At 52.0% G+C, this 13,685-nt stretch overlaps 1 protein-coding gene across 4 annotated transcripts in view; it reads left to right on the forward strand.

Moving 5' to 3' along the window:
* KDM5C (lysine demethylase 5C) overlaps positions 1-13,685 on the forward strand; it is a 392,248-nt gene that overhangs the window by 186,074 nt on the left and 192,489 nt on the right. For all 4 annotated transcript variants that reach the window (XM_078664512.1, XM_078664511.1, XM_078664513.1 and 1 more), the window contains one exon: positions 11,316-11,674. In XM_078664512.1, coding sequence (XP_078520638.1) covers positions 11,316-11,674 — 359 coding nt within the window. The remainder of the gene's footprint in view (positions 1-11,315; positions 11,675-13,685) is intronic.

Here is a 13,685-nt window from a genome sequence, read left to right on the forward strand (position 1 = left end):
TGTACAGGACATAACAAACAACCCCGTCACTTGTATTCTTTGTGAGAGGTGGAGTTTCCAAGGTTGTCCCATCAGTGTTGCGGTTTGCAATATTGAACGATTTGCAGTGTGAATGAAATGAAGGTTCCAGATAGTATTGGCAAATTAAAGCTGCATTTATTCAAGACAGTAAAATAGGAAGCGTTATTCCGCCTGTGGGTCAGACTGTGGCATTCGCAGTAGATGACAAATTTGAAGTAATGACATAAAATATGTTCAGGAGATTAAAGTTATATAATAAGTTAAGTTGGCCGCGTTCGTATTGGAAGACTTCTGTCCTTCTCGCCTTGTGAACATACTTGTAATCCCTTTGCTACTCCGTCTTTGCTGTTCTTGCGTGGCTGATCGAAAGAAGGAAAATAAACCTTTCTCAAATATGTGTTACCAATGAACATTTTAATCTATTTTATTGGTATGATTCCACTCTTCAAACTCATGAGTTTGAAGAGTGGCGGGTGGGAGTGCCATAGGCAATGTGGTAGTCACAGTGCCATCTGGTGTTTTGCTTGGATGAGAAGAAGCTTTCTTTTTTTTTTGAGGAAGGAGATTTGGTTTCAAAGTGACTAAAACGCACATGGACCGACTCCTCATCAGATGTTTTTTTTTTGCTATTAGGCTCTGGCATTCTTTGTTTCATCAATGTTACAACTGAAAACATGAATTCTGTTGCTGGAAAACTTTACTTCATGAAAATGAGTGACACTGACTACACCGCTCTCAGACTTGAGGACCCCCTCTTTAAAAACTCCAACCGTGAAGAAGCTGGGTGTCCCATCGCTGCCACTAAAGTGCTGCACCGGTGTAGGAAGGTAGATCCCTGACTATGGTTGCCCCCAACTTTTTGCCTGGTGTTTTGCTGGTTTTCTGACTTAGTTGACCTGGGACCCTGCTATTCAGGGCCCCAGGCCTACTGCTCTCTCTGTAAAATGGATTCCATGTACCTTAGGTACATATCTAAATTGGATACTGAGTCACCTTATCAGTCCCTGTACAATGTACCTTAGGTACCCAGGGCATAGGCGTACCCAGGGCCTACCAGGGGCTGCAGCATGTATTATGCCACCCCTGGCTGGCCACCCAAATCTGACACAACTGGCTGCTTGACAGCTGGGGCAAGGTGATGTAATCACCCTTTGCTTTAGATATAGTATACCTATATCTAAACCTAAAATGGACACACAGATCTCCTATCAGTCACTCCTATGGCAGGCCTTAACAATCCTGAAGGCAGAGTGCTTGGAATCGTGTGAGATGGAGCTCTGGCATGAGCTGAGCCTGTCTGCGGCTTTCGGGATCTATCCCTTAGCCGTTTCCATGATAGCGTCAGACCATATACTCTTAAGTGCATTATATTCCTCGCGGTTATGGTAACTTTGGTCTGACAATATCTAAACATGTTGTGTAAGGTGTCATACGCTTTGGAATACTACCCCCTCGCCAGTTCTGGCGCCGGGGTTAGCATTCCACCCTTCTAGAGGGACACGACATGTTGGTAACCTGTAACCCCGGTTAAAGTTAAACACATCCTCAGTTCCACAAAATGGATGCTGCCACCGAGACACAAGTCTGCCCTCCTGCTGCTGGGAGTCCTCCCAGCCCAGGAGGCAAGGACAAAGGGTTTCCTGCCAGGGGCGGTGCCAGCACCGTCCCAGACAGGATTTTGTGTATCCTAGGTAGGCAGGGCTTTAGAGGAAGGTGACTGCAAGTGGCACCCCGGTGCTCACTGTGCATAGGCCGGCTGAAACCAGTTCCAGGGGCACTCCAGCCCCTGGCCTGGGGAAAGCCCGCCAAAGGAGAGGGGTGTAACCACCCCCCTCCTAGTCCCACCCATAGGGCTGGACTTAGTCACGTGCCAGCCCCTTTTTGCAGGATAAAGGTAGGAACTGGCCCCCTTCCAAATCAGATCATCTTTGAATCCTGAACCAACTTTCCACGAAAGGAACTCAAGACTCTTCTCAAGATTTCTCCCTTGTGACTAAGGAGTAGTCACCCTGCAGCAGCAGGCACCAACCAAGCATCGCGGTTTGTTGCCAGTCTCTCCTTCGGATCAAGACTGCTCCAGCACGACGAGAACCGGCTTCCCTGGCACCTCTGACCTCAACCTACATCATCAGCCCAGCTGTGATCCGTGGGTGTGACGAGACCTCGAGGGACCGGCCATCTTCAGAACTGCACGACGCTTGTCCAGCACGACGCCTGAGTGACCCTCGACTGAGTGCCTTGGGGTAAGAGAAGCCCCGACCCTGAGCAGCTCCAGCACCGAAGTCCAGCCCCCCTGCATCCACAAGATCGGCGTGGGGCCCTTCTGCTTTTTGCTGCTCACCGCGTTGTCCAGGTCACTTGCCCGTTGGCTAGTGGCCCTCCTGACGACGAACTTCGACGACAACACTGCTGGTCTGGTTGCTCCAGGCTAGCCCGTGCTCCCCTCCAAAAGAGGAGCACCCTGGACCCTCCTGGTCCACTCAAGACGCCATTTTAGGTCCACCGTGTGGGCCTTGAATTTGCCAAGACTTGTTGCCCAATCCTGGGTCCAGCGACGTCGACAGCAAGAACCTTCGTGGGACAGCTCGCACCTCCATCCTGGTCGCCGACAACGCCTCCTGATCCGAGAGACTGCAGAGCCCAGCAGCGCCCACTCACCTGACTGCGGTGACTTCGCCCGGTGCCATCCTGGTGCCCACTTAATCACTTAGTGATTCAAGAACTTGGTCCCCTCTGCTTTCAGGTTTCCTTCTTCCCTGATCCAGGCTTGGATCTCTTCAGACTTTTCTTCACTGGCCGCCTGCCAGCAACTTCTTCTTCAGGCTCCTGGTCCGTCAACGTGGGTTTCCGACGCAACTTGAACCCTATGCAGCCGCAGCCCCTGGGCTAGGTAAATCCAGCACTCCGGTGCCCCAGCATAGTCCAACACTCCAAGTGTTCGGATCCACTCCCGTTTTCGTCCCAGCTAGTCGGGTTCGCCCGAGAACAGTAACTTTGTGAGTTCTAGCTTCCATAGACTTTTTCCCGCCTTACGCGTGAGAGTTCCCACTCTGCACGTGGTGTCCCTAGGCCTCCTGCTCCTAACCTGAGTGTTCAGTATTGTAGGCCTAGCGTTTCTAAAGTCTCTGAGAATCGTTACTTACCTGCTAGTAATTCGCATACCACTTTTAGAGTATATGGTTTTTCGTGCCCCTCGGGCATTTGTGTAAATTGTGCGACTTAAAGTATTTTCATAAGAGTTTTGTTGTGTGCTTAGCTCCCTGTCTCATAAAGAGCCAGGGTAGTCTTGTTATAAATAAATACACTGTTTATTTTCATAACACTTGTGTGGTGTCCTTTCACTGGGTGTTCAAGGGGTAAATGTGATGGTAAAACAGCTGGCTTAACACGCCCTCTAGAGTCTTAGCCTTAGACTGCTCGTATCCATGCTACTAGGATAGCTGGTCTATAAGGTTGACTTACAACCAATCATCAATAAGGGTTGTTTGGACTGATATATAGTGACCACTAGAATAGTGAGCACTGCACATCAGGCCAACTTCTCACAACTGGGAAGATCAGTCTCGACATCCCTGGCTTTGAAAAGATGACCCAACCACATATCGTAGCACCTTCTCTGAGATCAGTCTTGTGAATGTCTGTTCCAGGGAAAGGAGCCGGCCGGAGAGCACCCTGCCTCCGATGAAGACGGTCTCCAGGATGGGTGGTGGTGCATATGTCGTGACACGTCTGTTGCTGAAAGGCACACTCTGGGCCAGAGGAAGACGAAAGGACAAGTCTGGGCCCTTCGTGCTGAAATGAGTCTTTTCTCTGGAGAGTAGTGGGCCAGAGAGCACCATACCTCAGCAGAAGGTTGGACCCGACCGAGGCACCACCATCCATCCTGGAGACAGTTTGTTGCTGAAAAGCACACTCTGTGCCAGAGGAAAACTGACATACAGGTCTGTGTCAATGTTGAGATGAATCTCTAGGCTGAAATAATGCTAGAAGCTCTTAGCCAAAATAGTTTTGAAGCCCCACAAGGCTGCATCACTGAACCTGCTGGCTCGATAACAAAACTTAGAAATAGCAGATGTTGGGCCCTTGTCCTTCGGTCTATTCAGGACGCATGAGTGCCAAATCACCACAGGAGAGACTTGTGCCTCGAAAATGCAAACTTGCTTTTCAAGAAGCATGTTTAAGGATACTGGGAAGCTTCCAATAGCAACAAAAGGAAAACTATTTCTTGCAACTTGCCAGCACCAGTGTCACCACAGGATGTAGCTTTATATTCAGATGAGCCTTTGTACCCACCATTAACGTGTCGAGGTACAGTGCTGCACACCAACTGGACCAGCGATTTGGGGAAAGGCTGCAGTCCCTCCACATTTTCTGATTAGCGGTAGGCTACAGACCTGAAATGTGTTAACTATAAGTGTCCTGGGCCTCCCGGTCCAGCACCTGGCCGTCCAAACGTGGCCTGCCCAGTCCCTCTCGTGAGCTGATCTCGAATTTGGCGTTGCAGCCCTACACGGGCAGGTCACATTTTTGGCAGTTTCGGCCTCGCATAGCTGTGGCAGTTGCAGCCTTGGTAATCGTGCCACCACGGTTCCTGTGTGAAACTGTAAGGAGGGGGCTGAAGGGGGTCCTCCGATTGCTTGGGACTTCCTGGTTCTCTTGTCCAACCGCTTACTCCTCTGGTTGCCCCACTGTTACCGGGGATGCACTGCGCCCGTCTCCTTCGTGCGCCCGTCACCTCCAGCACGATATGCAGGCTCCTTATTTCAGCAGGTGGGCTTCTGTTCGCTTCAGGACAGCTATGCTGCTCTTTCAGAAAGATTGCAGCCCTCTGAATATTCTGCAGATACTCTGCATGATCCATAGGAAGGACCGCCCCAACCACCCTCCTTCAGGAAACGGCTCAAGACCTGGCTCTTCGAGCAGTAGCGGCTCCCCCCCCCCCCCCCTTCGCCCTCACAGCGCCTTTAGACCCTCACGGGTGAGTAGCGCGCTATACAAATCTATCTGATTGATTGATTGAACCACCCGGGATGAGGCCTCGCTATAGCCTACAAAAACACCCTCTGCCTCACCACCTCCAGCGAGACCTTCCCCTCCGCACACCTGCACTTCCAGATCTGTGCCAGCCCCAAGACCACACTCCGTGGGACACTCATCTATAGACCCCCCAGACACCCTTTGCCACCACCATCACCGACTTCATTACACCCCACGCCATCGCATCAATGAACTACATTCTCATCGGGGACCTCCACTTCCACCTCGACAACCCCAGCGACCTCAACTCCACCATCCTCCGCGACAACCTCTCAAACATCAGACTCAACCAGCTCGTCAACACACCGACACAGGCACACCCTCGACCCCATCTTCGCAGCAGGAAACAGCGTCCACTTCAGCCACACAAGGCAACCACCTTGGACCGACCTACACTGCATCCACTTCACCGTTGAGAAACCCAAAGCACGTAAACCAGCCCCCCGCCCGCCACGGAGGAACTGGAGCAAGATCACCAACGAGCAACTGAACTCCACCCTCTCCCGAGCCAACCACACCTGGGCATCCAACACAAACACTGCAGCCAGAAAACTCCACTCGTGGATCTCCAATTGCACAGACGAGTTTGCCCAGCTACGCAACCCTGGCAAACAATGCCCCAGAAAAGCTGCGCGGTTCACCACCAACCTCTAAGAAGCCAGATACTCCTGGAAAAGATCTGGAGGAATACCAAGACGACCAACAGCTACTCCACCTACAAGAAAGCCATGGCGGACTACCACAACCAAATCAGAACAACCAAAAGAAACTTCATCCACAGCAAAATCCTCACCAACTCCAAGGAACTATTCAACGTCATCCAGGAATTTACCAACCCACGCAGCGAAGCCAGATATCCCATTCCAGACCTCTGCGACAAGCTCAGAACCTTCTTCCACCTCAAGATCAGAACACTACGGCAACTTCACTGTCCTCCCCCACCTCCCTCCCTCAAGACACAGCAGCCACCCCTTCGCCTCCCTGTGACACCAGCCAGCCACCATCTCCATCTGGACACCAACCATGACCATGAAAGGCATCCACTTGGGAGGGACCGACCTGTGCTCATCTACTACAGAGCCGCAGACACCATCGCACCTCAACTGCAACACACCATCAACACCACCTTCAAGACAGGCACCTTCCCAGACTGGAAGCGTGCTGAAGTCAGGCCCCTGCTCAAGAAACCCACGGCCGACCCCACCTACCTCCAGAACTACCAGCCCATCTCGCTCCTCCCCTTCGCAGCCAAAGTGGCAAAAAAAGCAGTTAACAGGGAGCTGACCAGATTCATCGAAGAACACTAACCTCGACCCATCCCAATTCGGATTCCGAGCCAACCACGGCACTGAGACTGCCCTACTCACAGCCACAGACGACATCTGCACTCTCCTGGACCAGGGCCACTCAGCAGCCCTCATCCTCCTCGACCTGTCTGCAGCCTTCAACAGTCTCTCATCGCACACTAATGACCAGACTACTCGAGGCCGGTACACAAGGAACGGCCCTAGACTGGATCCGCTCGTTCCTCACTGGAAGAAGCCAAAGGATCAGACTACCGCCCTTCCTCTCTGCCCCCACCGACATCACCTGCTGAATACCACAGGGGTCATCTCTGAACCCGACCCTCTTCAACATCTACATGGCCCCCCTCGCAGCCATCGTCTGAAAACACAGCCTCAACATCGTATCATAGGCCGACGACACGCAGCTCATACTCTCCCTCATCAAAGACCCCCCCCCCCACTGCCTAAAACTAAACGCCAAGAAAACAGAAGTCCTCATCCTTAAAACCACCCCTTCAGCATGGGACAACACCTGGTGGCCCGCAGCCCTCTGGAGCCCAACTACCCCCACAGACCACGCCAAGAACCTCGGCAATCATACTCGACTCACACTCACCATGAACCGACAGGTCAACGCAGTCACCTCCAGCTGCTTCAACACCCTCCGCATCATCTGAAAGAACTTCAAATGGATCCCCCTAAATAGAGTAAAACAGTCACCCACATACTCATCACCAGCAAACTCGGCTATGGAATCGCACTCTACGTCGGCATTAGCAAATCCCTACTCTGCAAACTACAAACAATACAAAACACCGCGACCAGACTCGTCCTCTGCATCCCCCGAAACGAACACATCAGCCAACACCTGTGAAGACTCCACTGGCTCCCTGTGGAGAAGTCTCCTTCAAACTCCTCACTCATGCCTACAAGTGCCTGCACAGCAACGGACCCAAATACCTAAACGACAGAATTAACTTCCACGTACTAAAAAGAAACCTCCGATCATCCAGCCTCGCATTGGCTGAAACCCTGCACATCCACAGAGCAGGCGGAAGATCCTTCTCTTACATTGCAACCAAGACCTGGAACGAACTACCGGCAGATATCCGACGTGTCCCCTCCCTGAACACCTTCAGCAAGACCCTCAAGACCTGGTTATTCGGCTGAACGGAGCGGCATTGTGCGCATAGTGTATCTGAAAGAAACCGGTTAGCATTAGATTCCTTACCTTAGAATATCCCCAGGCGTCAGACTGGATCCGGAAATTTTTGCGTAGCAGTACCCTTGCGCGTCGGTAGACGTAGTTTGCGGCTCCGCGTCCGTCGAGGGTGCCGTGATGACGTCGTCGGAGTACTTAGACGCCGCGTGCTGACGTCAGTTCTTCTTTTTTCCGCGCCAGCAGCGCAGATCCGGAAAAAGTGGTACCTTAGTCAATTTTTGACTAAACTTTTTTGATCCCTTTTGATCATTTTTCATGTCTTCGACTCCGAACGGTGCCGGTAGGGATGGCAGGTTTTAAGCCTTGTGAGGACTGCGACCGACTGATGTCGGTCACTGACCCTCACCGCCGGTGCCTCCACTGTCTCGGCGTCAACCATGACGACAAGACCTGCTCCGACTGCCGGGCCCCAACTTCGAAAGCTAGGCGGGAGCGGTCCCGCAAGCAACTCTAGCTCCGGCAGTCGGCCCGCGCCGCGAAAGGTCCCGGTCCAGACGAGGGATCGGTCGCGGGATCGGAGCCATCATAGCTCCGGGAGTCGACATCACTCCTCAGGTTTGAAGTAGTCGGGTAAGCACAAGAAGTCGAAGAGATGTCATCGCTCTTCCGACTCCCCCCGATGCTGTAAATATACTGTTCGGACATAGTTGCTAAGCTCCAGGGGGCAGCTGGGTGACCACCCATCCGCTCACTTCTTGAAGCAGTGACTGCTAAGAGTTGTGCCAAGAAGGAAGATTAAAGATGCATCTATAGTCTCTGGGTTGATTGTAGTGAAAAGACTGAGCCGCGCTCTGCCCCTCCATCTGCAGTGTCGAGTGCCCGTAGTACGGACTTTCTTAACCATTTGTGAAGGAGTGGGTTTTCTAAAGTACCGGAATCGCCTATGAGGTACATTCCTCATGTTACTCACTGTAGTAACTATTACTCTTAGAGTATAAAAACGCTTGGTTTTCGTATTGTATGCTTCCTTCATTCTAAAGAGATGATTCATGTGTCCTCTCATTTGAAGAATGTAATGTTCTGCCCATCGTTGCATCCTGATTACATGTGGCAAGGTTTAGAGTTTCAATCCTCGAGTCTGTTACTAGTGCTCCTTGTAGGAGAGTGGGGTCTGCAATCCTATGGTCACCCCAGATTTTTGCTTTTTGCTTCACTGGTTTACGACTTTCCCTGGCTGTGGGCCTGCTAATCAGACCCACAGCCTAGCTGTTCTCTCTCTAAATTGACAACCATGTACCTTAGGTGCATTTACCAATTGGTACTGGGCCACCTTATCAGTCCCTGTACAGTGTACCATAGGTATCCAGGGCATAGGTGTACCCAGGGCCTACCAGGGGCTGAAGCATGTATTATGCCACCCCTGGCTGGCCATCTAAATCTGACACAACTGGCTGCATGACAGCTGGGGCAAGGTGGTGTAAACACCCTTTGCTGTAGATATAGTATACCTATATCTAACCCTAAAATGGACACACAGATCTCCTATCAGTCACTCCTAGGGCAGGCCTTGACAATCCTGAAGGCAGAGTGCTTGGAATCGTGTGAGATAGTGCTCTGGCATGAGCTGAGCCTGTTTGCAGCTTGCGGAAACAAGTCCTAATAGCTGTTCCATGATAACGCTATACCATATACTCTTAAGTGCATTATAATCCTCGCGGTTAAATGCTAACTCTGGTATAACATTATCAAAACATGTCGAGTAAGGTGTCATACGATTTGGAATACTACCCCCTCGCCAATTCTGGCGACGGGGGTAGCATTCCACCCTTCTAGAGGGACACGACATGTATGTAACTGAGAACCCCGGTTAAAGTTAACTCGAGCCTCAGCATCACAAAATGGATGCTGCCACCACAGACACGAGTCTGACCTCCTGCTGCTGGGAGTCCTTCCAGCGAGGATGGCTTGGACAAAGGGTTTCCTGCCTTGGGAGGTGCTAGCACCATCCCAGACAGGATTTTGTGTATTGAGGTAGGGAGGCCTGAAAGGAATGAGACATGCCCGGGGCACACAAGGTGTCCTGTGCATACACCGGTTCAAACCAGTTGCTGGGGCATCCCTGCCCCAGCTCTGGCGCGAAACCGGAAAAAGGATCGGGGATGTAACCACCCCCCTTCCGGGCCACACCCAGGGGAGGGATCTAGTCGTAGTACAGCCCCCTTTAGGAGAATAAAGGTAGGAGCTGGTCCCATTCCAAATTAGATTATCCTGAACTATTCAAGAAGAAGAAACTCTGGCCTTCGACGTTCTGCTCCACAGAAGACTGAAGAATCTCCCTTGTGGGCAAGGAGTGTCCACCCTGCAACTGCAGGCACCATCAAGCGTCCAGCGGCTTCCCTTTGTCGTCTTCCCTCGAGGATCCAGACTTCAGAGCCCGACGAGACCCGGATTCCCAGACCTCTCCGACCTCAACTCACATCTGCAGCAAAGCTGACTCTCCTAGTCCGCACCAGACGCTTTCTTCACTGACCGCGTGGGTTGCCTTTGCCAAGGCCTGTTCCCTCCAATCCCTGATCCAACACCGCCGACAGCGAGAGCCTGCGTGGGACAGCTCGTGCCTCCATCCTGGTCATCGAAGACACCTCCTGGTCCACGTGGCTGCAGAGTCAAGCGTCCACTCTTCACCTGATCGCGACGACGATATCTGGTTCCTTCCTGGTTCCACTCCAGTCACTGGCTAGTGACTTTGAACATTGTCCCCTCTGCTTTCAGGTCTCCTTCTTCAACAATCCACCCTTGGATCACAACGGACATCTTCCTCCTGGTCGCCTGCAGCATCTTTTCTTTCAGGCTCCATAGACTTCAACGCGAGAACCCGACGCACTTTGACACCTATGCACCCGCGGCCAGTTGGTGAGGTAACGAGAGCATTTCGGTGCTCAAGGGTAGTTTAATTGTCCTAGTGTCCAGTTCCACAGTCGTTTTAGTCCTACCTAGTCAGGATTGTCCGTACTCACCTTTATCTTGAACTGTACTGTCCATAGACGTTGTTACGCATCTCGCGTGTGAGTTCACACTCTGCACACGCGTTCCGTGGGCCTCCTATTACTTACCTGAAGTTAGTGTAGCGTGGTCCCATCGATCCTACAGCCTCTGGACAGCTCCATTCCTCTTATCGACTTTCACATTCCACTTAATTAGTATATGGTTTGTCGTTCCCCTAGGGCACCATTGTAATTGTGCAACTTGTCGTATTTTTCGTAAGAGATTGTCATGTGTTTAGCCCTCTGACCTCATAAAGAGTTCAGAGGTGTTGTTGTTAATAAATATATTGTTTATTTTCATAACAACCTGTGTGGTGTCCTTTCATCTGGTATTCAAGGGGTTATATTGTGGTAAAACAGCTGGCTTCACATGCCAAAAGAGTTTAGCCTAAGACTGCTTTGTCCATGCTACCATTAGGATAGCTGGTCTATAAGGTTGACTTACAACCAATCACCATAAGGGTTGTTTGGACTGATACAAGGTGATCACTAGAACTAGTGAGCATCATATATCAGGCCAATTTCTCACACTCCTTGTGAGGGGTCAGGTGGTTGCATCCTGATTACATGTGGCAATGTTTAAAGTGTTTCAATCCTCGAGTCTGTTACTGGTGCTCCTTGTGAGGGGTCGGGTGGTTGCATCCTGATTACATGTGGCAATGTTTAAAGTGTTTCAATCCTCGAGTCTGTTACTGGTGCTCCTTGTGAGGGGTCGGGTGGTGTTGTGCTTTTCTTTAATGGTTGGTGCCGATGTCCTCTCTACAGGACTTGTTGGACAAGGTGGAGGTGTTCCAGAGCCAAGTGCAGCAGGCCCTGAAGGAGCTGCCGCTCCGCGCCTCTCAGCTGCAGGACCTGCTGGAGAGAGGTGGCCGGCTGGGGGTGGACACGCCAGAGATGGGCCTGCTGCAGCAGCAGGTGCGGCAGGCGGAGTGGCAGGACGAGGTGAAGAAGGCCCTGACCTCGCCAGCGGAGCAGGTGACCCTGCCGGTGCTGCGCTCCTTGCTGGAAGCAGGGTGCGGCGTGGTGCAGAATGCAGCTGTGGAGAAAGCCATGGGAGAGCTGCAGGACCTGCTCAGCATCTCGGAGCGCTGGGAGGAGAAGGCTGAGATGTGTCTGGAGGCCAGGTGAGAAGCAGCAGAGTTCATTCATGCAGAGCTCTTCTGTACGCTTCTACCTTCTGGTTCCCTTGCATGGTTTCTTCTTTGCCATTCCACACCCACTCTTCACCTCTTTACAATCGTGACCTGCCCTCTCCTCCCCCCCCTATGCATCGATCATGTCTGCCCTTTCATCCTCCAGAGTCTCACCCATCTTCGCTCCATTGTCCATTTCTGGCTCTCTCCTACCAGACTGCACGAACGGCCTAGTTGCAAAAGACCTATTGTTAACATCCAGTCACTCGCTCCCTGTCCATTGCGTGCCATTGGTTGGTTTAGGTGTCACTCACTGGTTTGCGTGCGTTCTTATGGATAACCTGCCTTCCTCTGTCTTGTGGAAAACAGGCTCTTCATCTTTTCGACCGTCTGGCTTGAGTTTTTCAGCTGAATGTGTTTTCTAGGGTTCTCCCTCGTGTGCTGCTTGTATCCTCAATTTAATTTAAAAGCTTATAAAGCACATGAATCTCCCCCAAAGGGGTATCTGTGCGAAGGAAGTAAGATAACCCGGCAGTAAACAGTCAAACCACAAAAAGTTCAGTTTTCAGGAGTTTCCTGAAGCGCAGATGATCACATCTGACGTGTGTGGGGTAATCGATTCCATAGGCGTGGGGCCATAGAAGAAAAGGCTTTGCCTCCTGTACGAGAGTTCGAGGCATGTGGGCTGCTAAATTCATATCTAGTGCATAGATCGCCGCCTAGAGTTGGGTCCGGATGATTGCACATTGTTGTCCTGGAAGAGTCTTCGAAGTATCACGAGATAGGTGGCTCCTCCCCTGGACTACAGTGCGCATGGGCATCGGCTCCATCCCCAGATTGTTTTTTTCCGCCATTGGGTTCGGATGTGATTTCGACGCCTCCTTGTCGGAATCGAACACTCACTTCATTAAGGCCAAAAGGCCTTCGATACTCGCGTCGGTATTGTTGCGAACGGTCCCGAGCATCGTCCGACTCTTCGCGTCGGACTTCTGGGGAGTTGCTACTCTTCGGACATCGAGGCCGTTCAAGCGCTGCCCCATTGCGGGTCCAAGTAACCACACATCGACGTGCATCCAGTTTATAATAAATGTCTCTCGCCGGATCACGACGAGGACAACTGCATGGCCTGCTCCAAATTCAGGTCAAAGAAAACACTCAAGCATCGGCGCGCCTCGAGGCCTTGCACGCAGCACCGGCACCCGACGACATATTCGACGACCCCGCAGAAGACGGCCGAAGCCATCATCTTCAAATATCACCGCCATCAACGGAGGTCGAGGCCGATCCAGACGAATACATCGAAGGACAGAGCCAAGACCTTGAATACGTCGATGAGGTAGGGGACGACGAAGAAGTCTTTGGGGCCGCGGAAGATAGCTCAGGGGAGGAGCTATGCCCCGAAAGTTACTCGACTCAGGCTCAGGTCACGGGATCGCCACTCGGCCTTACCCACGACCCTGCACCGATATCCCCAGCCCCGCCTTCGGGCCCGGCCACGGATACACCGGAGGAGCCGTTGTTGCGCGTATCGAAACTGAAACCGCAACCAGTACAGTCGACAACATCTAAGATGGCCGACGTCACGCCTAAACCGAAACCGAAACCTACGGTCTCGACAACATCTAAGATGGCCGAAGACACGTTGAAACCGAAACAAACGGCTTCAACGACATCTAAAATGGCTGACGTCCCGTCCAAAATTACGAAGCCGACTCCGTCGCCCTTAGGCCCTACGAAGCCAAAGAAGGCCGTCGAGTCACCGGCGCCACACGCGGTGGCCAAGGACACGTCCTCGAAGGTAGTCCATCACGTCTCGACGGCTGGAGCGTCAACCTCCAAACAGACGGTCGAAGCGAAGACCACTACAGGCCAAGATCCGAAAGCCGGAGCCATTACTCCTCGGCACAAAGACACCGGATCTGCCTCAACGGCGTCGGCGCCTAAGAAAGCTGCAGGGCAGCGAACCGTTGGAGTCGAGGATTCATCGGTGCCTTCTTCTGCC

This window comes from Lissotriton helveticus, chromosome 10 (assembly GCF_964261635.1).
Source record: "Lissotriton helveticus chromosome 10, aLisHel1.1, whole genome shotgun sequence".
Taxonomy (NCBI): domain Eukaryota; kingdom Metazoa; phylum Chordata; class Amphibia; order Caudata; family Salamandridae; genus Lissotriton; species Lissotriton helveticus.